This window comes from Penicillium cosmopolitanum, assembly GCF_028827165.1.
Source record: "Penicillium cosmopolitanum strain IBT 29677 chromosome Unknown utg000009l:1.0-9042332.0:1.0-9050551.0, whole genome shotgun sequence".
In the NCBI taxonomy this organism is placed as follows: Eukaryota; Fungi; Ascomycota; class Eurotiomycetes; order Eurotiales; family Aspergillaceae; genus Penicillium; species Penicillium cosmopolitanum.
The window spans coordinates 8,882,502-8,901,749 of NW_026622679.1; the positions used below are offsets into that span (position 1 = coordinate 8,882,502).

The 19,248-nt window shown below is 50.4% G+C and overlaps 9 protein-coding genes across 9 annotated transcripts; 3 read left to right on the forward strand and 6 right to left on the reverse strand.

Moving 5' to 3' along the window:
* Positions 1 to 389: 389 nt before the first annotated feature.
* On the reverse strand, positions 390 to 792 carry N7509_011425 (uncharacterized protein; the record flags this gene model as incomplete). The annotated part of the gene is made up of 2 exons (XM_056636062.1): positions 390 to 639; positions 719 to 792. The coding sequence occupies 2 exons, from the start codon at positions 790 to 792 to the stop codon at positions 390 to 392; spliced, it is 324 nt and encodes a 107-aa protein (XP_056486682.1).
* A 90-nt stretch (positions 793 to 882) lies between these two features.
* N7509_011426 (flavodoxin and radical SAM domain protein) lies at positions 883 to 3,315 on the forward strand (the record flags this gene model as incomplete). Its single annotated transcript, XM_056636063.1, has 3 exons — positions 883 to 910; positions 973 to 1,388; positions 1,453 to 3,315. 3 exons carry the CDS (start codon positions 883 to 885, stop codon positions 3,313 to 3,315), a joined length of 2,307 nt encoding a protein of 768 aa, XP_056486683.1.
* Positions 3,316 to 5,422: 2,107 nt separating this feature from the next.
* N7509_011427 (aromatic alcohol reductase) lies at positions 5,423 to 6,372 on the reverse strand (the record flags this gene model as incomplete). The annotated part of the gene is made up of 2 exons (XM_056636064.1): positions 5,423 to 6,283; positions 6,343 to 6,372. 2 exons carry the CDS (start codon positions 6,370 to 6,372, stop codon positions 5,423 to 5,425), a joined length of 891 nt encoding a protein of 296 aa, XP_056486684.1.
* A 784-nt stretch (positions 6,373 to 7,156) lies between these two features.
* Positions 7,157 to 9,179, reverse strand: N7509_011428 (putative phenol 2-monooxygenase; the record flags this gene model as incomplete). The annotated part of the gene is made up of 5 exons (XM_056636065.1): positions 7,157 to 7,236; positions 7,295 to 7,411; positions 7,478 to 7,652; positions 7,711 to 8,595; positions 8,661 to 9,179. The coding sequence occupies 5 exons, from the start codon at positions 9,177 to 9,179 to the stop codon at positions 7,157 to 7,159; spliced, it is 1,776 nt and encodes a 591-aa protein (XP_056486685.1).
* Positions 9,180 to 9,670: 491 nt separating this feature from the next.
* sitA (TOR signaling pathway phosphatase SitA) lies at positions 9,671 to 10,754 on the reverse strand (the record flags this gene model as incomplete). Its single annotated transcript, XM_056636066.1, has 3 exons — positions 9,671 to 9,960; positions 10,056 to 10,387; positions 10,471 to 10,754. The coding sequence occupies 3 exons, from the start codon at positions 10,752 to 10,754 to the stop codon at positions 9,671 to 9,673; spliced, it is 906 nt and encodes a 301-aa protein (XP_056486686.1).
* A 1,322-nt stretch (positions 10,755 to 12,076) lies between these two features.
* On the reverse strand, positions 12,077 to 13,738 carry N7509_011430 (putative alpha/beta hydrolase; the record flags this gene model as incomplete). Its single annotated transcript, XM_056636067.1, has 1 exon — positions 12,077 to 13,738. The coding sequence occupies one exon, from the start codon at positions 13,736 to 13,738 to the stop codon at positions 12,077 to 12,079; it is 1,662 nt and encodes a 553-aa protein (XP_056486687.1).
* Positions 13,739 to 14,085: 347 nt separating this feature from the next.
* N7509_011431 (lactonase family protein) lies at positions 14,086 to 15,388 on the reverse strand (the record flags this gene model as incomplete). Its single annotated transcript, XM_056636068.1, has 4 exons — positions 14,086 to 14,441; positions 14,555 to 14,897; positions 14,921 to 15,030; positions 15,136 to 15,388. 4 exons carry the CDS (start codon positions 15,386 to 15,388, stop codon positions 14,086 to 14,088), a joined length of 1,062 nt encoding a protein of 353 aa, XP_056486688.1.
* A 605-nt stretch (positions 15,389 to 15,993) lies between these two features.
* On the forward strand, positions 15,994 to 16,938 carry N7509_011432 (putative catechol dioxygenase; the record flags this gene model as incomplete). The annotated part of the gene is made up of 1 exon (XM_056636069.1): positions 15,994 to 16,938. One exon carries the CDS (start codon positions 15,994 to 15,996, stop codon positions 16,936 to 16,938), a length of 945 nt encoding a protein of 314 aa, XP_056486689.1.
* Positions 16,939 to 18,016: 1,078 nt separating this feature from the next.
* On the forward strand, positions 18,017 to 18,631 carry N7509_011433 (carboxymuconolactone decarboxylase family protein; the record flags this gene model as incomplete). The annotated part of the gene is made up of 1 exon (XM_056636070.1): positions 18,017 to 18,631. The coding sequence occupies one exon, from the start codon at positions 18,017 to 18,019 to the stop codon at positions 18,629 to 18,631; it is 615 nt and encodes a 204-aa protein (XP_056486690.1).
* Positions 18,632 to 19,248: the final 617 nt, after the last annotated feature.

Here is a 19,248-nt window from a genome sequence, read left to right on the forward strand (position 1 = left end):
AAAGAGTCCGAGTCAACGTTGAGATACCACCACAGATCACGTGAGTGTATACCAGTATTAGTAGAGTATAGCATAAACAGCATGGACACAGAAGAATAGTCTGCTGGTGTGCTTGAATCAGCAAATACTAGTACAGTTGACCTTTAGACCTGATACTCTTGGGGACTTTATGGTAATATCTGGACCGATGGCCACATGGATGCGATAGTACTAGTATCAGTATACATGGATACCTACGTATGTCTATCGTCTTGAATGAAGACCACAAACATGATTGCAACATCAACTAGACTCTGTTTCGGTAAATACCTAGGTAAACTTGAGGTATAATACATGTACTAGTAGAGTAATAAGACTCGGAGTATGTCCATACTATAATCTGTTAGTCACTAGTAGTAGTAGTAGTAGTAGTAGTAGTAGTAATAGTAGTAGTAGTAGTAGTAGTAGTAGTAGTAGTAGTAGTAGTAGTAATAATAATAATAGTAGTAGTAGTAGTAGTAGTAGTAGTAGTAGTAGTAGTAGTAGTAGTAATAGTAGTAGTAGTAGTAATAGTAGTAGTAGTAGTAGTAGTAGTAGTAGTAGTAGTAGTAATAGTAGTAGTAGTAGTAGTAGTAGCAGTAGTAGATTATATCAGTTGTGCTATCCAATGTATATATACTATATATACTATCTATACTCTATACTCTATACTCTATACACTACTACACTCTGTAATCACGAGATGCTCATTGCTCCGCTCCGCACTCCGCCCACTCCGCCCCGCTCGACCTTTTCTCCCGCACTCTTTTTCATTTCAACTCTCTGCTTCGAGGGCCTTCTTTTCAGTCTCAACACTCTCGGTTTGTTCAATTTCCTTTGAACACATACCTAGGTCTATACATAATGACTGGCGCGCCAGCCATGACTGACAGTGAGTTATACACGCTCCTCTCTTCTACTTGCCACCCCCCGCGCTAACATTTTTCTTCTCAGGCCTTTTGGCTGTCTGGCATGCCTATCGTCTGCCCATCCTCGTCGCCGTGTCCATCTTCTTCGTCACTCTCCGTGTCTACACTCAATCCCAGTCGCGACCCAAGACCGCTGCCTCATCCTCAGTCCCCGTCTCGCCCCGTGGCCAATCGCCCGAGAAATCTCAGAAACTCGATGCCCCCGCAGAAAAACCGATCGCCCCTCAGAACCCTACCACAAAGGAAATTTTCAAGCCCGCGCCCAAGTCTGTGAAGCCGGCATCGGGACCTAAGCGCGTGCAAGGGAAGAAGAAGCCAGCAAAGACCATCGGCGGCCGCCGTCCATCCAACGAAGATAATGACAATGGCCCTCCGGTGTCTTTCATCCAGCCTATTGTCTTCTTCGCCTCGTTGACCACCACCACCGAGCGATATGCCAATGTGCTTCTGGAAGATCTGCGCGTTGCCGCTGAAAAGCAGGCTGGCTCGGAGAACCGCGAACGAGGCATTCTTCCCCCCCCAACTCCATGACATCTCCTACATCGACTTTGACGATTTCTTCACCACGGTCCCGCCGTCGTCCTCCCCCGATACCCGCTACGTTTACTGTATCCTGATCCCCACCTATAACATCGACACTGTACTCAGCACCTTCTTGGGTCACCTGGATGAAACCCACAATGACTTCCGAATCGACACGGCGCCCCTGGCTAACTTGGCGGGTTACTCGGTCTTCGGTTTTGGTGACAAGGAAGAATGGCCAACCGAAGAGCAGGGATTCTGCTCGCAGGCCAAGGAGGTCGATCGCTGGATGGCCAAACTGACCGGTCGCAAGCGTGTGTATCCATTGGGTATGGGTGATGTCAAGAGCGATGCTGAGAATGCCCTGAAGGACTGGACTGAAGGTCTGCTGGATATCTTTGGAGACATTCTGGAGTACGGAGGACTTGGTGAGGGTGTTCGTGGCAGCGGTGATGCGATGGAGAGTGACGAGGAAGATGTGGAGGACGAGGACGAGTCGCAAAGTGGAAAGAAGAAGTCCTCAACCATGGTCGATCTTGAAGATATCAAGATGAATGGTGATTCCGCCGCGCCACTCCCTGTTGACTTTACCACCGTTGGAAAAGCCGTCACCGTCACAGAAACCGCCAAAGAGATGGTCCCCAAGACCTCTCCGACCTACACCGCTCTGACCAAGCAAGGATACTCTATTGTTGGCTCGCACTCCGGTGTGAAGATCTGTCGCTGGACCAAGTCTGCTCTGCGTGGCCGCGGTTCATGCTACAAATACTCGTTCTACGGTATCAAATCTCACCTGTGCATGGAAGCCACACCTTCGCTCTCTTGCAGTAACAAGTGCATTTTCTGCTGGCGTCACGGCACAAACCCTGTGGGAACCACATGGCGCTGGAAGGTGGACGAGCCCGAACTGATCTTCAATGGTGTGAAGGAGGGCCATTATAAGAAGATTAAGATGCTGCGCGGTGTCCCCGGTGTTCGTGCGGAGCGCTTTGCCGAGGCGATGCGCATCCGACACTGCGCCCTGAGTCTTGTCGGTGAACCCATCTTCTATCCTCACATCAACCGCTTCCTTGAAATGCTGCACAATGAGCGCATCTCCAGTTTCCTTGTCTGCAATGCCCAGCACCCCGACCAACTGGAGGCACTGTACCGTGTCACCCAGCTTTACGTCTCGATCGACGCCAGCAACCGCGAGAGTCTACGCAAGATCGATCGCCCCCTGCACCGCGACTTTTGGGAGCGATTCCAACGCTGCATGGATATTCTTCGCGAAAAGCGAAGCTACCAGCGCACTGTTTTCCGACTTACTCTGGTCAATGGATTCAACGTTGATGATGAAGTGCAGGGATACGCGAACCTGGTTGAGAAAGCACTGCCGGGCCTGGTCGAGATCAAGGGTGTCACCTTTTGCGGAACCAGCACCAGCGCCGGAGCCGGTCTGACAATGAAGAACGTGCCTTTCTACGAAGAGGTCGCCGCGTTCTGTGTTGCGCTTAACGCGGAGCTAGAGCGTCGGGGTCTGCACTATGGCATTGCTGCGGAGCATGCCCACAGTTGCTGTATCCTGATCGCATCGGACAGATTCAAGGTAAACGGCAAGTGGCACACCCGCATTGACTACCAGCGCTTCTTTGAGCTGCTGGAGCGAGAGAAGGCCGATGGCACCCCTTTCATCCCAGAGGACTACATGATGGAGACCGAGGAGTGGGCATATTTCGGCAAAGGTGGATTTAACCCCGATGATGAACGTTGGTTCCGCAAGAACGCCAAGCCTAGACCAACTCATCTTATCCCCGCCGAGGCCCAAGCCCAAGTCGATGCCCACGTCCAGGCCCAGGACTCATGAAGTGTCAAGTTGTCAGGCCTCCACTATCCCGAACTTTCGGACGGCATTCCGAGTGGTTGATGAATGGCTATAAATCCATTCGAATGCTCAATACATTGAACACCCACTCCTCCTGTCCCCAAGGCGATTCTATCAGTTTCAAGCGTCGTCTCCCACCTGCCATGATTTTACGAATCTCTATAGCAGCATCTGCTGCAATTTTTATACCGGAAGCAGACTGCGCCATGCATTGGCTGGCCCGGATATCAAAAATCGGTTCATTCAAGTCTGCCTTATAGTACACTCTTCAATGAACTTGTTCAATAGTTACAGTTTATGTCACTTAAATCTATACGTTGTTTTAGAGACTCGGGTACATGGTTACCTACATGGGAAGCTAACAGCCTTCCGACTTGAATAAATACCAGTACTAGGAAATACCTTTAGGTTAAAGGGAGTTAGGGATCCCACTAGGAAGGTCTTCAAACTTATTACCAGACGTGCGAAAATAGATTGAGATCGCCCATGTATTTGACAATAGAGACGCCGTAACATGAATCAGAAATTGAAACCGCCCGCAATGGCTCACTCAAAGTCAAGTTGACATCTATGGCACCTGGGAGATCAGAATTACCCGTGCTGCCGATCCAACCCACTGTCTTTTCTGGGACCAGACCATACTAGCTAGGCCATTCACGCCAAAAGTCTTCGTGAGGGGTGGAGCAAGTGGAATTGGATGAATAGCCTTTCCGCCCCATCAACGTCAAAGTAAATGATACTGTGAGCCAGGAACCATATTAGTAGCATGGATATCCAGGTCTAAAGTATTGGATGTAATACATGAGCACTTAGTATCATCATGCTCATCAATAATCGGACAGCGGTTTCAGGATATTTTCTCATGAACCTCCCCGGTCAACGAAGCCTCATCCAAAAATCCGTGCAAAAGTTCCTTTCCATTTTTGGGGCTTGAGGTAGAGGTTTCTGAAAGCTCTCCGGATCTTAATCGATCGAAATACCAATTTCCCACGGGCTCAAGGTAGTTGAAAGACTCGAGTAATTTCCTTGAACTCTCTTTCATATATTTTCTGTCTTCATCCGTGAGTTCGACCTATCGATGGCTAGAACAGCACCAGCACTCAAGGGTGCAGTGACCGTGGCCTTTCTTAGTAGATTCGCTCGCAGCATCCACATTCCCGGGTGCAACATCCGCCTCATTGAGAACAATCCTTGACCATCCCCTCGCGCATGAACCATTTAGGATTCTGCCTCAGGCTATCATAGGCATCTTTGAGCTCTATTGGAATTGAAACTTCGCATCTGTAAAGATCGTATGCTTTTCTTGCGTACTTTGCTTGATTTTCCTCTAGCTGCTTTTCGATCTTTTCTAGCTGTGTCGCGTCTGGTTCAATATGAGAGACCTTCTTTAAGGCTAGAACCCTGTTGTGTTAAGTTTCCTCAAGTTGGACCAACTCTCGTAAATCCTGCTCAGCTCTGAGAATGTCGCGTACGATATCTTGGCAGTTCGAATATTTTGAGCTACGCAGCTGAAAACTGCAACCAGATCGGTTAACTCGAAAGGTCTTGCTGCCGTATACCATGGTGAAAGCCCTGGCGGAAAGCAGAGTATGTGGAATTAACTTGAATAACTTCTTGTTGATGGTAGGTGTGAGGTTTGAAAGGGAAATTCCAAGCCAGCTAGAAGTTGAAGGAAATGAAAATTCTTATGACCGCCGAATGATGCCTCGAATTTCCCAAACAGCGGGCCGATCCCAATGGGGATATTCAATTACGGGCCATCCATAACCGCAATTGACGTAACACCAGTGTCCCAGAATTACTAGTAGTAGTTCATAATTAGGGGCCCTGACGCCCCAGTATAATCGAAATTTACCCGATGTATGTTAAACAAGAGGCAGAAAATCAAGACCTGCTCAACTAAACCTGCTTTGTTTAACGTATATCGGCTGCGTTCACTCATAATGCAAGCCTGGCTATATACTAGTGTATATCTTTTTCTGTATAATATTACTGGCCACTTCTATCATTAGATTAAGTTTCTAACCTTTGAGGAGCAGATAGGCTCTTTGTTAGAAAAATAAGAATTAGCAGTTATATTGTTCTCAAACTAAACATACTCCTTAACCAAATCCTTAATCTCCGACTCAGACAGTTCTTTCACCCCAAGCAGCTCATTGTCGGTCTTCGAGAAATGACCTCCGAATTTGCCTCCAAAGATAGCTCGCAAGATGAGGTTGCGGGCGAATGTGGCACCGTCAGGCGTGGGCTGCTTGATAGCTTCATAGGCCTTCCGCTCCAACTCGTCGGTGGTGACAGGAATTTTCTCGATCTTATCGGCCTTGCCAGACCACTCCAACAGTTTGTTCTGTGTGAAGACTGTTTCTGCGACGTAGACGGGGCGATTCTTGGTTTCGTCGGGCTTTTGCAGAACGCCAGCGACAGCACGGCCGATTCCGGGAAGAGTTGTGGTGCTCACTGGGACGTCGCCACCATCGTAGATTTCTGTCGTTGGGCCAGCAAGGTTGAGGAAAAATTGCTTCTCAAGACCCCAGTCGAAGAAAGGGCCGTTGATAACTGCGGTGTAGCTGAACTCTTGATCCTGAGCTGAGATCTTCTTCAGTCTTTCCAGAACGGCAACCTTGTCGCCAAATACGGGCAGTTGTGCAGTCAAGTGGTGTACGGTATCGCTGCCAAATTCCGATGGGATGAATCTCTTGACCTTGGCGGCGTGGGCAGCTTCCACAAGGCGAAGGTGGATTTCACGAGCGACCACCCCGACTCCGAGGGCGTTAACGACCGCATCTTGGTTTGATAGTGCTGTGGTGAGAGAGTCTTGCGAGTTGTAGTCAACCTCCTGCACTTTGACGCGAGGATCCAGTTTGTGTGACGAGGATCGACTGAGGACGGTGACCTCAAAACCCGCAGTCAAGAGGGCGTTGACAATGGCTGGACCGAGGTTGCCAGTTCCCTATTCTGGTCAGCCATTTCCAAGGAACTGTGGAAAGGAACCATCTAATATTGACTTACTCCGGCAACTGCCACTTTAGAGATAGCCATAATTGTGTAGAAGTGGAAGATGAGCAATTAGGGTTCAGGTTCCGTAGGATAGTAGTGAACTACTAGTATTTAGTGAAACCTCCTCATGGCCGGACTGCATTGACACTTATATACACCATTTCCAACCAGGCCGATTCCTAATTTTGCGCACGTCATCAGCCATATTTCTTTTTTTGTATCACCTCATCTGCGATGGTGAATTTGATTCGAATGGCGCGACGTTGCTAGTGCGCGGAATGGCTCCGCTCGGTGTTTGTCAGCCTTTTAAAATCCATTCGGCCTCCAATCGCAGCCTCCGAAGCTGACTGGCGTGATTATGCAATTGGGAAAGTTCCGATGATTAAGCGGATTTTAAAGAGAGATAACCTTGCAAATGCAGCTTTTTTCAATTATTAACCGTATCTTTGTCAACTAGTTACTGGTTGCATGTCTGTGGGGGTATTTCGCCGATCGGATACGTTCACCTAGGGACCATTTAATTGGCGGTTAATTAAAGCTATGTACGGGCAATTAACTACGGGTACGGAGTAAATGTTTTCAATTTCATGATTGAAAGGTATCTTATCTTAAAACTAGTCGCAATAATGCATATGCTTATGTGAATTGTTACAATAATTCCCGCCATCACGCCATGGTTGTAAATTCTATATGGCCGCGTACTTCCACAATCACACTCTTTCTTATAGCCTACTCTCAACTAGAGAGGGACGGTTGAGAGTTATTCTCTTTCTCTCTATACCTTGATGTTATTCATACATTCTCGTCACATCCAGGGACTGCCAACCTACGTTTGACGCCGGAGAAATCCATTGAAGAAAGTGCCAATCTCGGCATAGTCGGTCAAATCCATCACGGCAGACACGTCTAGAATTACGTTTAGTTACGCTGCATAGCGTTGTGCTGTTCATAAGATGGTACTCACATTGGTCGGGGCGGACAATTATTAGAGCCCCCTGTTTCGGGTCAATGCCTAGGACTTCATATGCATGACCGTGCCCTTGATTGTGGCTCTCGTCATCGTAGTAGATCTTGTGCAAATCTGATGATTTTCAGTTTAGTTCATACTTCAAAGTTATCGCTGACGCTGTTATGGTGTATAGCTTACCCCGCGTTTGATTCTTGCCAGTCATTGGGTAGAAACACTCTGGGATTTGCTCGAGCTCGACATCGTATCGTCTACCGTGGCCGATTACGATATTGTCAATAAGACTGTCGAGATCATGCGAGCGTGGTGTAAAGGTGCGAATAGGTCCATCTGGAGAAGAAAGATATTCTCCGAGCTGTGCAAAATATTAGCTTGTGAATGCAAAGATTTTCTCCTCGCACCAACAAACATACCGTGTTCAATCTTGTGCGGTTCTCTGGGATAGAAATATCGCCTGTGAAAGCCATGATACGCCATCTGCCATCTGATTTGAGCGATGTCATGAGCTGCAGAGGCTTGGAGTCGCAGAATCGCACGACTTGTGCGCTGGGCAACCGCATGCCGACGACGACATTCGAGGCAAGCTCTGTCGATGCCAGGGAAGATGTGATTGAAGAAATATCGTACTTAGTGGTCATTCCAGCGGTATATTTACCAGACTCAATAAAACCCTTTTGAAACTCGGCGGGTGTGGTTTTGGCGCCGGAGGAAAACAGTTTGGAGAAGTATCGATCGAAATTGATGAGATCGAGAGCAACCTTTTGCCGCTCCAGGACGTATGTCTCCAATAGTGATGGATCAGCAAGGCCTGTCAAGACCTCTCCGAGCTTCCAGCCAATGTTGTACCCATCCTGCAGGCTGACATTCATGCCCTGGCCGGCCTTGGGCGAGTGGGTGTGGCACGCATCACCCGCCAGAAAGACGCGGTGGTCTTTGTGGAAAAGGTCTGCATGGCGCTGACCAATAGCATATGCCGACCACCAAACGGTCTCGGTGAACTGCACTTGGTAAGGTTGAAAGACGCTCTGGGCCTTGCGCTGCAGGTTCTCCAGTGTGACATCCTTCGGGTTCGTTCCCGGGGCTAGTTCGATATAAAATCGAGTGAGGTTGTTGTTGTCACCCTCTCGGGGAATGATCATGATATTTCCGGCTTTGGATCGAATGGTTGATTTTTTCCGGAAGTCAGGGAAGTTGGTTTGTGGAATCATATCCATCACACCCCAGATGGCATCGCTGCTGTCTCCAATCATCTTGTAACCCAGAGCTTTGCGCACGGTACTATGGGCACCATCGCAGGCCTATGCATTGAGTTAGAGATATTTTCCCCTATTGGAAAGCACCGAAAAGAGGATATCATACTCACCAATACATACTTCGCCGCGAAAGTCTCGGTCTTCCCATTTTTGTCGGCAGTCACGGTCACCGGGTAGGACTCAGGATCTGCTGCAGAGGCACTATCGACCTGGACGGAGTTAACATTGTACCCATAGTCAATCTCCTGGCCATTATATTTATGCATCAACTCAATCAAAAGTCCATTGATGCGGGCCTGGTTGAGAATGACATGAGGCTGATGCGATAGTCCTGGTTGAGTATCCGCGGTGCGTCCAGTCCGCTTGATAGCTCCATTACCATCGTCGGCCCAGAAGTTGACCTCGAGAACATGGAATGCCTCACGAAGAAGTTCCTCGCCGATTCCAAAGCTCTCAAAGATCTCGACGGTGCGACACTGCACTCCGTCCGCTTGGCCCATCACCATGGGGCCATCACGGCGCTCTAACACCTTACAGCGCACACCGTAACGGGCAAGCCAAGTGGCCGCGCAAAGACCAGCAGATCCACTACCGCAGATGAGCACGTCGACTTTTTCTTTGGGCTGCATGATTTCGATATGAAGTTATCTGTGCGTCGGATTCGTCCATTTTCCCGGGGGGTCATACCGTGACTTTTATGGCGGTGCTCCGGGATGCATTCCGGATGTTGCGGGATTCGTTCCGGTTGCCACTCCGGGGAAGACTCGGCAGACAACTTGCATATCAGCAAATCAATTCAACTGCACTGCCGTGATGTACTCCGGATTTCATCTGCCGTGTACTGAGTACCGAGTACCGTATATCTAGTATATCTAGTATATCTGGGGTGTGGTGGAACACCCCGGGGACAGACCTAAGCAAGTATACACACCTACATTCTACAGCTACGCCCAAACTACACCAACAGGTACACCAACAGTCAAAACAGAGAGTATAGACATGATTTCGTCTCTAGATCATTATGTATGCTCATCATTCCCAAAGGTCAACCCAACGCCTGCGCCCGTGCAATTTCAATTGCAATTGCAATTGAATCGATTCGAATCGAATTGCAAACATGTTACAAGAAGTACTCGCTGCGGCCCGGCCGCGACGTTGGCATGTGTCGTTGGTCATCACTCACGGCGCTGAACAGCTTAAAGGTGGGCTTGAGGTCGTCTCCGATCTCGCAGACGGACGCCAGGTTACCACACCGGTAGCAGTAGTTAGGCGCACTCCAGACGGTGACCACGTTCTGGTTGGTAAAATGATATTTATATCCCTCGTTCACGAGCTGATGAGCTCGTGCAATCAGCGACAGGTCGTTGACATGACAGAACTCATCGGCCACACGATCACCGAAAAGCCATCCTATAAAAGAGAAACGCACCACTCATTAGTATTCCAAACAAACCGACTAATGGTGTCTGTCACCAATAGAATAATGAACAGATCACTTCACTCACCTGCGCCTCGGGGGCTGACCGCCCACGTCTCAACATCATCCGGGTCTGACCAAACCAAATCGCAGAAAGCACCCTCGTGAGGAATCTCCTGGGCACGAGCCACCACGCGCACTTGATCGAGAGTGCGAATCTCGGGACTCAAACCACCGTGGACACACAGAACCTTGCCGTCGATGATGGCGCCCAGCGTCATGAAATCGAAAACCTGGCAACAGGCCTTCCACACGGATGCACTCCCGTACTTTTGGAAACATTCCTCGTAGAAACCGTATACCTGGGTGATCTGCCGGGATTCGTGGTTACCTCGCACCAATGTCACTCGATCGGGATATCTGTGAGTGGTGAGAGTTGTGTCAGCCTTCGTTTCACTCTGTAGCGATGCTTATGCCTTCTACTGAGCGGGCGGGGCACTCACTTTGCCTTCAGACACAGCAGCAATGTCAGAGTCTCCAGACTGAAATATCCGCGATCGACGTAATCTCCCAGGAAAACAAAGTTGCGGTTGAGCTTTAGGGCGGAGGAGGTCTCGCTGGCGGAGCGAGTGTGAGAGGGTTCGGGGTCTTCGCCTTCCTCGTCATCGTGCTGAGAACCGCGCATCTTATTTCGGACCTTGGGATCGGTGATGGAGGAGGGAGGCTCGATGTCGGCAGAGGTAATGACGGCGGGGGGGGTTTTGAGGGGCATCAAGCTCGGTGCCATCTGGCATTCCGCCCGAGACGCGGAAGAGCTCGAGAAGGTCGTAGAACTGGCCGTGGATATCACCGCAGATTGTGACGGGGGTAGCGACGGGTTGGATATTGGATTCTAGTGGAAGGAGGTGTCTGTGTGAGTGGTGGTGGTGGTGGAGGAGGAGGAGGAGGAGGAGGAAGGGTGGGTTGAGGGTCAGGTTCACTCACCTTCCATCATATATTCCTTCACCATTTCGCAGAGCTGTTTCATGTGGGCTTCGGACAGATACTTGCAGTCCTTTGCAGCTTCAAGCCACTCGTCGGGACCGGCATTGGGCTTGAATTTGGCTGGCCCCGGCTGGGGGGACCTTATTGTCGGTCATGGCGGGGATGTGGAGGGGAGAAGGAGGAGTGAAGTCGGAGTAGCTAGAGAAGTAGTTAGTAGGAGCAGTCCAGACCAGGTGATCCACCAACAGTCCAAGTGACGAGGGCACTTGAGCACCACAACTAAATAGAATAAATCAGAATAAATTAATAAAATCAAATAAAATGAGGCAGTAATAAATAACACAGCAAAAAATAAAACAAAAACAATGGATGACTGGAAATAGCAGCCGAACGCGGTAACCACTGCGCCACTCCGACCAATGTCGGAGCCAGGATTCGAACCTGGGCACCCGAAGGAATTCGGTGAGCTTAACCATTGCGCCATTCCATTGTTGAGTATTTTTAACTCCAATTATCATATATAGCCTGCCCTCCACAGTATACAACATAGTTATACCACACTTTAGGGTTTTAGGGGACAGTAGTAGTAGTACATATCAGGGTATTCACTATCACTCTTTCTTTTCCTTTCATTAACCCTAAAACCCTAATATATGGTACACTCAGTATAAAGTGCTGCTACTAGATATCGCTATATCACACTTTAGGGTTTTAGGGAACAGTAAAGAGTAGATAGTAGATAGTAGTGGTAGTGGTAGTGGTAGTATATATCAGAATATTCACTATCACTATCACTCTTTCTTTCTCTAACCCTAAAACCCTAAAGTATGGTATACTCAGTATAGAGTACTGGTACTAGGTAGTCATGCCATATATTAGGGTTTTAGGGAATAGTAATAAATAGTAGTATATACCAGTGAATTTACTACCATTATCTGGGTACTTTATTTTACTTTTGTTTTACCCTAAACCCCTAAAGTGTGGTTGACTACTAATAACTCAATAAGTATAAAGTACTGCTAGTGCTGGAGGACGGTGTAGTAAAGAAGAGTATATACTTCATGATCGTGATATATATTTACCAGTCTAGTAGCTCTGGGTACTACTAGTATACTCTAGGGTACTCTAATTACCATCAATCTTGCCCAAAAACTCACTCACAACCCCAGCAAATGCCTCGGGCTGCTCAACCATCGGCAAATGTCCTGCCTTCTCAATAATCTTCAACTCTGCACCTCCCTTCAGATCCGCCGCCATTTTCTGCATCGTCTGCGGCAACACTCCATCATTCGCTCCGGCAACAAACAATCCCGGTACTGTCGCACCACCCATGCGCTCCCGAATATCATAGGCGCAAAGTGCCTGCACACTGTGCGCGAAGCCCTTCAGACTATTGTTGCGAACCGCCTCCTTTACCGGCGCTAGCACCTCGGGCTGTGTCTCGTAGGACTCCGGGACGAACCAGCGTCGCGTGGTCACTTCGGCCAATTTCTCCCCGACGATAGGTTCCTGCTCGGCGTTGACCGATCCTTCTTCTTCGCAGATCGCGACACGGTCGCCCCAGGCTTTGCGGTTGGATTCGGGGGCGGATGAGTTTGTGTCGCAGGAGATGAAGGCGCCCACGCGCTCGGGGAAAAGGAGGGAGGTGTTGAGGACGGTGACACCGCCCAGACTGACGCCGATGAGGCGGGCGCCCTTGGGAGAGACGCGGAGGTGTTCGAGGAGGGTGTTGAGGTCGGAGGCAAGCACGTCGATGTTGACAGGTTGGGTGCCACTGGCGGAGTGACGGCCGCGAGTGAGATAGCGGACAACGCGGTATTTCTGGTTCTCCTGGCGAGAGAGGAAGGCGTCCACGAATCGATCCCAGATGTGCCAGTCAACGAGGATGGAGTTGCTCAGCACCACGACGGGTGCGTCCGGGTCGGTGCTGCCCTCCAGACGGTAGGGGATTTCGACGCCATCGGCGGTGGTTATGTAGGATTCGACGGCTGGGCGAGTGGTGGAGGGGAGAGTGCGAGTCTTACCGTCGTTGGAGGACCAGGGTCCGGCGCAGTCGGGGCTGGTGAGCGAGCTGAGCTCTCGCGGGGCAGGGCCGAAAGTGTAGTACCATTGGTAAACGCGGCGACGCTTCGAGGTCACGACATCCTGCTGGAGACGTTCGCGCCAAGGGGTGTTCATGGCCGCCTTGTGGGCATCACCACCCAGGCCGTTGACGGGCGCATACTCGTGCAGGGCGAGGGTCTCACGCGGGGCCTGGGCATCAATGGCAGCAGTCACGAAGACACGGCTACGGCGCCAACCGGGGACACGCGAGAGCATCTCCAGATGTTCCTCACGATACCAGCGGTCATGTTCAGCCTGCTTCTCGGGGTCTGGGTGGGTGGTTGTAGTGACGGCGATCATGACGCTGCCGCGGGTCTCGGCATCGGTGTCGGCTTGCGATTCCAGTGGGCGGTAATTGGGAATGCTGCGCTCATCCACGAGGTCATACAGCAACCGACCGACGTCAATCTGAGCCATGGTCTTTTTCTCACGCTCCGTCTTGATCAGATCCGTTCGCAGATCGAGGTAGGTCTTGCGGGTCAACTCGTCCATGTCGGTGATGTCGTAGAGGGCGACATACTCGGGCTTCTCGCCATCGGTGGCCCGGAATCGAAAGCCATTAGAAATGAAGGGAAGACGGAGACGCAGCGGACCATGCTCCGAGTTGTACCAATCGTGGAATTGAGCGTCAGGAAGCGAGCCCTTGGGCTGCATCGTGACGTAGAGGAGGCCAGAGGTAGGCATTGTGGGAGATGGGGAGATTGAATAGAGAATAGAGAACAGAGAACAGAGAACAGAGAACAGAGAACAGAAAGAATAGAAGTAAACAGGGAATAAATGATAATGAATACAAGATTACAAGAATAAAAAAGAACTTGAATATAGTAAATGCTTTGCAAATGTCTCCCCCACTGCCCCTCACTGCCGGAAGAAAGCAAATCGCAACCGAAGCCACTGCCGAGAGTCACTACGAGTATAAATTACAAGTATAAACTATGAGTTAGTGGTTACCACAGTATTTTGTACTAGTATATTCAATTATGTTCATTTTCTATCATTGGTCTATTCTCATTTTATCCATCTCATCCCATCTAATCATACCAGATCGCATTCATACCAAAGCCCTGCTCAGGAATGTCGACCCGTGCCACTCGAGCCAGCTTCTCATCACGCCAGCGATACATCTCTACAAATCCAAGCTGATCATCGCACAGGGCTACCCACTCATCACTGAAATCACACGGGCTGACCGCGTTGGAGTGGCCACCGCTGGTCGAAGTGGGGTTGATGAAGAGCTGACGCTCAATCTCACCAGAGGGACCCAGCTTGAACGCGGTGATGTAGCCAGTCACATCGAAATGGTTGGATCGAGTCGTCGCGAACAGGTACTCGCCACTCTGCGTTGTGAAAGTCACGTCGCCACGATACTTATTCCAGGGTGGCAGGCCTGGGGCAATCGTTAGTCTTTGGTAAACCTTAACCTTAACCGTCGATCTGGATCCCCGGAAAAGCGATTTCGAGGAGGAGGGGGAGGGGGAGGGGAGAGGGGGGTTAACTCACCGGATGGAAGTAGTGGGTAGGTAATGTGAGTAAAGACGGGCTTGTGAGTGCGCTCGTCAATCACGTAGACAGCCAGACGGTTGCCCGCCTCCATCAGCGCATACAGATACTTGCCTGTGTGGTGCATCTCCACCCAGCGTGGGTGGTCGCCTGGGTGAGGAGCCTCCTGGCAGTCGAGCAGAGTCAATTGACCGGTCTCGGCATCCTTCTTGTGCGTCCAGATTTTGTTGGCCGAGAGATCGGCGGAGTAAAGGTAGGTCTCCGTGGGGTCAAAGACCATGCCGTGGATGCCCGTCTTGGGGTCATATTCGTAGTTTTGCACATTTTGATCAAGCTGGCCGTCCTTTGTGACCGAGAAGACGTTACCGTAACCAGCGTGGTTGTAGAATGGATTGCCGTAGACGTTGTAGGGGGGGGTTGGTGGGCGGCCAGAACGAAGATGGCGCGGGTGTTGGTGTCGGCGTTAGCAGCGAGAGCTGAAAAAAAAAGATAAGTATGGATGGGCGAAAGGAGAGTAAAGGAGAGTCAATTGAATTTCTCCAATTGATCTCATGCAGCCTTTCAATAGGGGAGAAGCTTACGGTGACCGGCGACAGGGTGGGAAGCTTGGTGAACAATTTCAGTTGGGCTGTTGACGGCGAAACTATTCCACTTCTTCATGGCAGCACCATAGATGGCCTTCTTGTCGTGAGAAAAGGTCATCCATGAGATGGGTTCGGCCTCTGGAATATCTGTTTTCTTGACAAGATCTAAGGTGAGAGCTTCATCATCAAATTGGACGGTGTAGATGCGCCCGGGGGCGGTCCACGTCCCGACCATCAGGTGGTGCTTCATGGTGGTGATAGGAGATTGCGAAAAGGGTCGTGAGCTAGAGCTGGATTTGGAGCTGGAGATACAGCCCGGGATGTTCCTGGACAAGAAAGGGGAAGAACGTAGAATTCGAATCATACGATACGATATACGGATAGAATGGGATGCAGCTCTCTCAGCCGAGTCGAGGATACAGAATATAGGCGGCGGGGATAAGATTTTGGCGGGGCCGGGGGAGTCGGCAGCGAGGGCGGCAGCGATTATCCAGATGATATGGATGGAGTATGGCACTAACCTTTCCTAGAGGTTAGGAAACGGAATAATTGAGTTGATGTGACTGGTTCAACCAGAAGAGAAAACGCATTCCCGCCGGGAGTTGCGGAGTCGCCGATGCCGAGGAAGTCCTCCAACTCCGGATTCTCTGCCGATTAACCAAGTGACCACTGAGGGACCTCTGTCGAGTCGATGACACTGACGAGATCCTTATAAAAAGGTCTCCTCCACTGATCTTTTCAATTATTCATTCATCTCATTCATCTCATTCATCATTGCACTTGCACTTGCACTTGCACTTACTATCCTATATCCCATAACCCTATATCCCCATCTCTATACCCCACACCACCACCATGTCGACTAACTCCCGCTTCGACCCCAACTTCACCCCCTATGTGGTTAACGCCATGGGTCCCAACACTCCCGAGCGTGCTCGCGTGATCCTGGGTTCCCTCATTACTCACATTCACGACTTCGCTCGTGAGGTCGAGTTGACTCCCGCTGAGTGGATGATGGGTGTTGAGTTCATCAACTCCATTGGCAAGATCAGCACCCCCATTCGCAACGAGTGCCACCGTATCTGCGATGTGATCGGTCTCGAGTCACTGGTCGATGAGATCGCCAACAAGATCGTCACCGAGAAGGGCGAGTCCCCCACCTCCAACGTTATTCTGGGCCCCTTCTGGTCCCCCAACGCTCCCTTCCGCGCTCTCGGCGACTCCATCATTCAGGACCCCAAGCCCAACGGTCAGGTCACCTACATGCACGGTGTTCTCACCGATATGGAGACCGGTGCTCCCATCGTCGGCGCTGTTCTGGATATCTGGCAAGCTTCCGCCAACGGCCAGTACGATTTCCAGGACCCCACTCAGTCCGAGAACAACCTTCGCGGCAAGTTCCGTTCCAACGAGAAGGGCGAGTTCTACTGGTACTGCTACCACCCTACCCCTTACTCCCTGCCTACCGATGGCCCCGCCGGTGTCCTCCTCAATATCATGGACCGCTCCCCCATGCGTCCCGCCCACATCCACCTGATGGTCACCCATCCCGACTACGCCACTGTCATCAACCAGATCTACCCCTCCGATGACCCTCACCTGGACATCGACTCCGTCTTCGCTGTCAAGGATGACCTCGTTGTTGACTTCAATCCCAAGACCGATGACCCCAAGGCCACTCTGGATATGAACTACCCCATCACCATGGCCCTGAAGAAGCACCACCCCAACCCCAACTCGGCCCCTCCCGTCTCCTCCTTCGAGCGCTTCAACAAGGCCGGTTCCCAGCAGAAGCTGTAAGCGATAAGCTTTAAGCTTTAAGCTCGTGAGCTCGTGCACGATTAAGTGGGGTTGAAAAGCTGGCATTGCATTTTTGGACTTAGCGATTGATATACTTTTTGTATTTTCTTGCCAGTGTATTTTGACACAATATCAAGATGAGATGAATTACCATTACATGTTTACACTATACTTTGCACATCTTCGACCGTACCTGGGTAACAAAGATAATCGTAGCTCGCAACTCACCAAAGTATAAAAAAGAAAACATGGAAGATCCGAACGAACTATGCAGCTGCCCCTCGCTATACTCGATACTCTCTAGGCTTGAATATCTGGTCTCCACTCGCTAACCAGTTATATCGTCGTGATTGACGATCCGAGCCGCCATTGAGAACCAGGCTGCTGTGATGCATCTGTACCTGCACCTGGTCCAATCATTGGGGAGGCAGAGATGCTTATCTGGGGTACTGCATACATACTAGTATTTTCTACTGCATACTTTAAAGAGGGTAGGTACAATCTAGGCAGTGTGGGATTTACTCAAATACGATGTACAATAATTTCAAGTTAACTCGGTGAATAGTAAATGTCATGAATGCATTAAATAATAAAGGTCACGGTATCTGTACAGAGTGCTGTGTTTGTAGAATGCTGTATAATGCCTTGCCCCACCAATCCTGGCTTCACCTCCAACTTCAATTCCAACTCCAACTTCTACGAGTACTCTACTCTCACTCACCGGATCCCAAAAGGAAAGCTTTCCCCACGGGAACACAATGCAATGGCAATTCGCTTTTACCTTACCCCGTACAGACCAAAAGTTATCGGCTGTGGCGACTGCCGGAGAAAGGCTTCCCCACCCAGCGGCAAAGAGATTAACCGGCCGTTCCCCGCGCTTCGGCAGCGACGCGATCCGTTTTCGGTTGTGGCGATCGCCACGATGCCGGTGGCTTTGTTTTCGGCTGATCGTGGGGGAGGGATGCGAGTGATCGAGAGTCGCATACAAGAATCCAATCACTTGATGTATGCTCCGAGACGTCCGGCTCTACCTTTTTTAAAACTGAGACTTTTTCCAGCCAAGCAGCACGCCCGCACCATGCGTCTCCCCTACGCCCCCAACACTCCGCCCGCTGATGCCCCCGCCGACACGGCGGACATCTATGCCCGTATCGCGGCCCGAAGGAATCCGCGTCCCCTGATCCCTCTGGATTTGTCCCTGCTGCACAGCCCGCCCGTCGCGGATGGCTGGAACAGCTTCTTGGGTGCTATCCGCACGCGTACCGTTGTCGATCTGGGCATCCTCGAGCTTGCGGTCTGCCGTGTTGCCGTGCTGAATGATGCTGTATATGAGTGGAATGCTCATGCGCCCCTCGCATTGAAGGGTGGCATTAAGCCAGAAGAGCTACAAGTGGCTCGCACATTGCCTTGCACTGCGGATGGAAACCTGACCGAGCTCGGGAGCAGTGTGCTGTCTCCCAAGCAGCGCGCCGTCTTGCGCTATACCGACCAGATGACCAAAACCGTCAAGGTCCAGGATGAGGTCTTTGCGGAGCTGCAGACGGTCGGATTCGATGATCGTGAAATCGTCGAGCTTACCACTGGCATTGCGGGCTACAACTGTGTTAGTCGGTTCCTGGTTGCTCTCGATGTGGGTGAGAACAACGCCCGTGAGATGAAGAGTGTTGATGAGCTGGTTGCTGCTCTGCAGTAGAGGCAGAGCCAGATTTAAACCAAAGAAGGGGCGTTTGCCCTCTTATATGCTTTGCATCGAGGAGTGGGACTTGCGTGGAGAATCTCCAGTGGCTGGAGTTGGGGCAGAAAGTAAAGGGGGGACTACATCATCCCCACAAACCTCTTTTTGTATATAGTGGAGCCTCAGTGCTTCCATGGAATGAATTACGAAGTACGCATTGAATGGCGCTGGTAATCCTAGACTGCTAGTGTAGAAATTGGTCAATGGGTTTGCTAACTAGTTTAAAGTCTGGAGATGTTCCTGGAAAATTTAGTGTCGAGACTGTCAAACTCCGAATAAACTTAGAAAAGCGAGACGGTGCCTAGCTGGCCAATGTGGAAGTGCGAGGAAGGAAGCCAGAAAGCAACCCGATTTCCCGCCAGGCCCTGGGAGTGATCATTGGTGATCCTGATCGGTGCCCAATAAATATGTCCAGGGTCATAGCGTGGACATTCGCATATAGTGGGTGGCAGCATCGAATGCACCCTGCTAAATTGCATCTTTGTCCTCTTGAATGTTAATTGGAGAAAATCGCGAGAAAGCAACCCCAAAGTATCCGGGGTAGGCTTGCACATGCAGGACGCCAAGTTGAACCA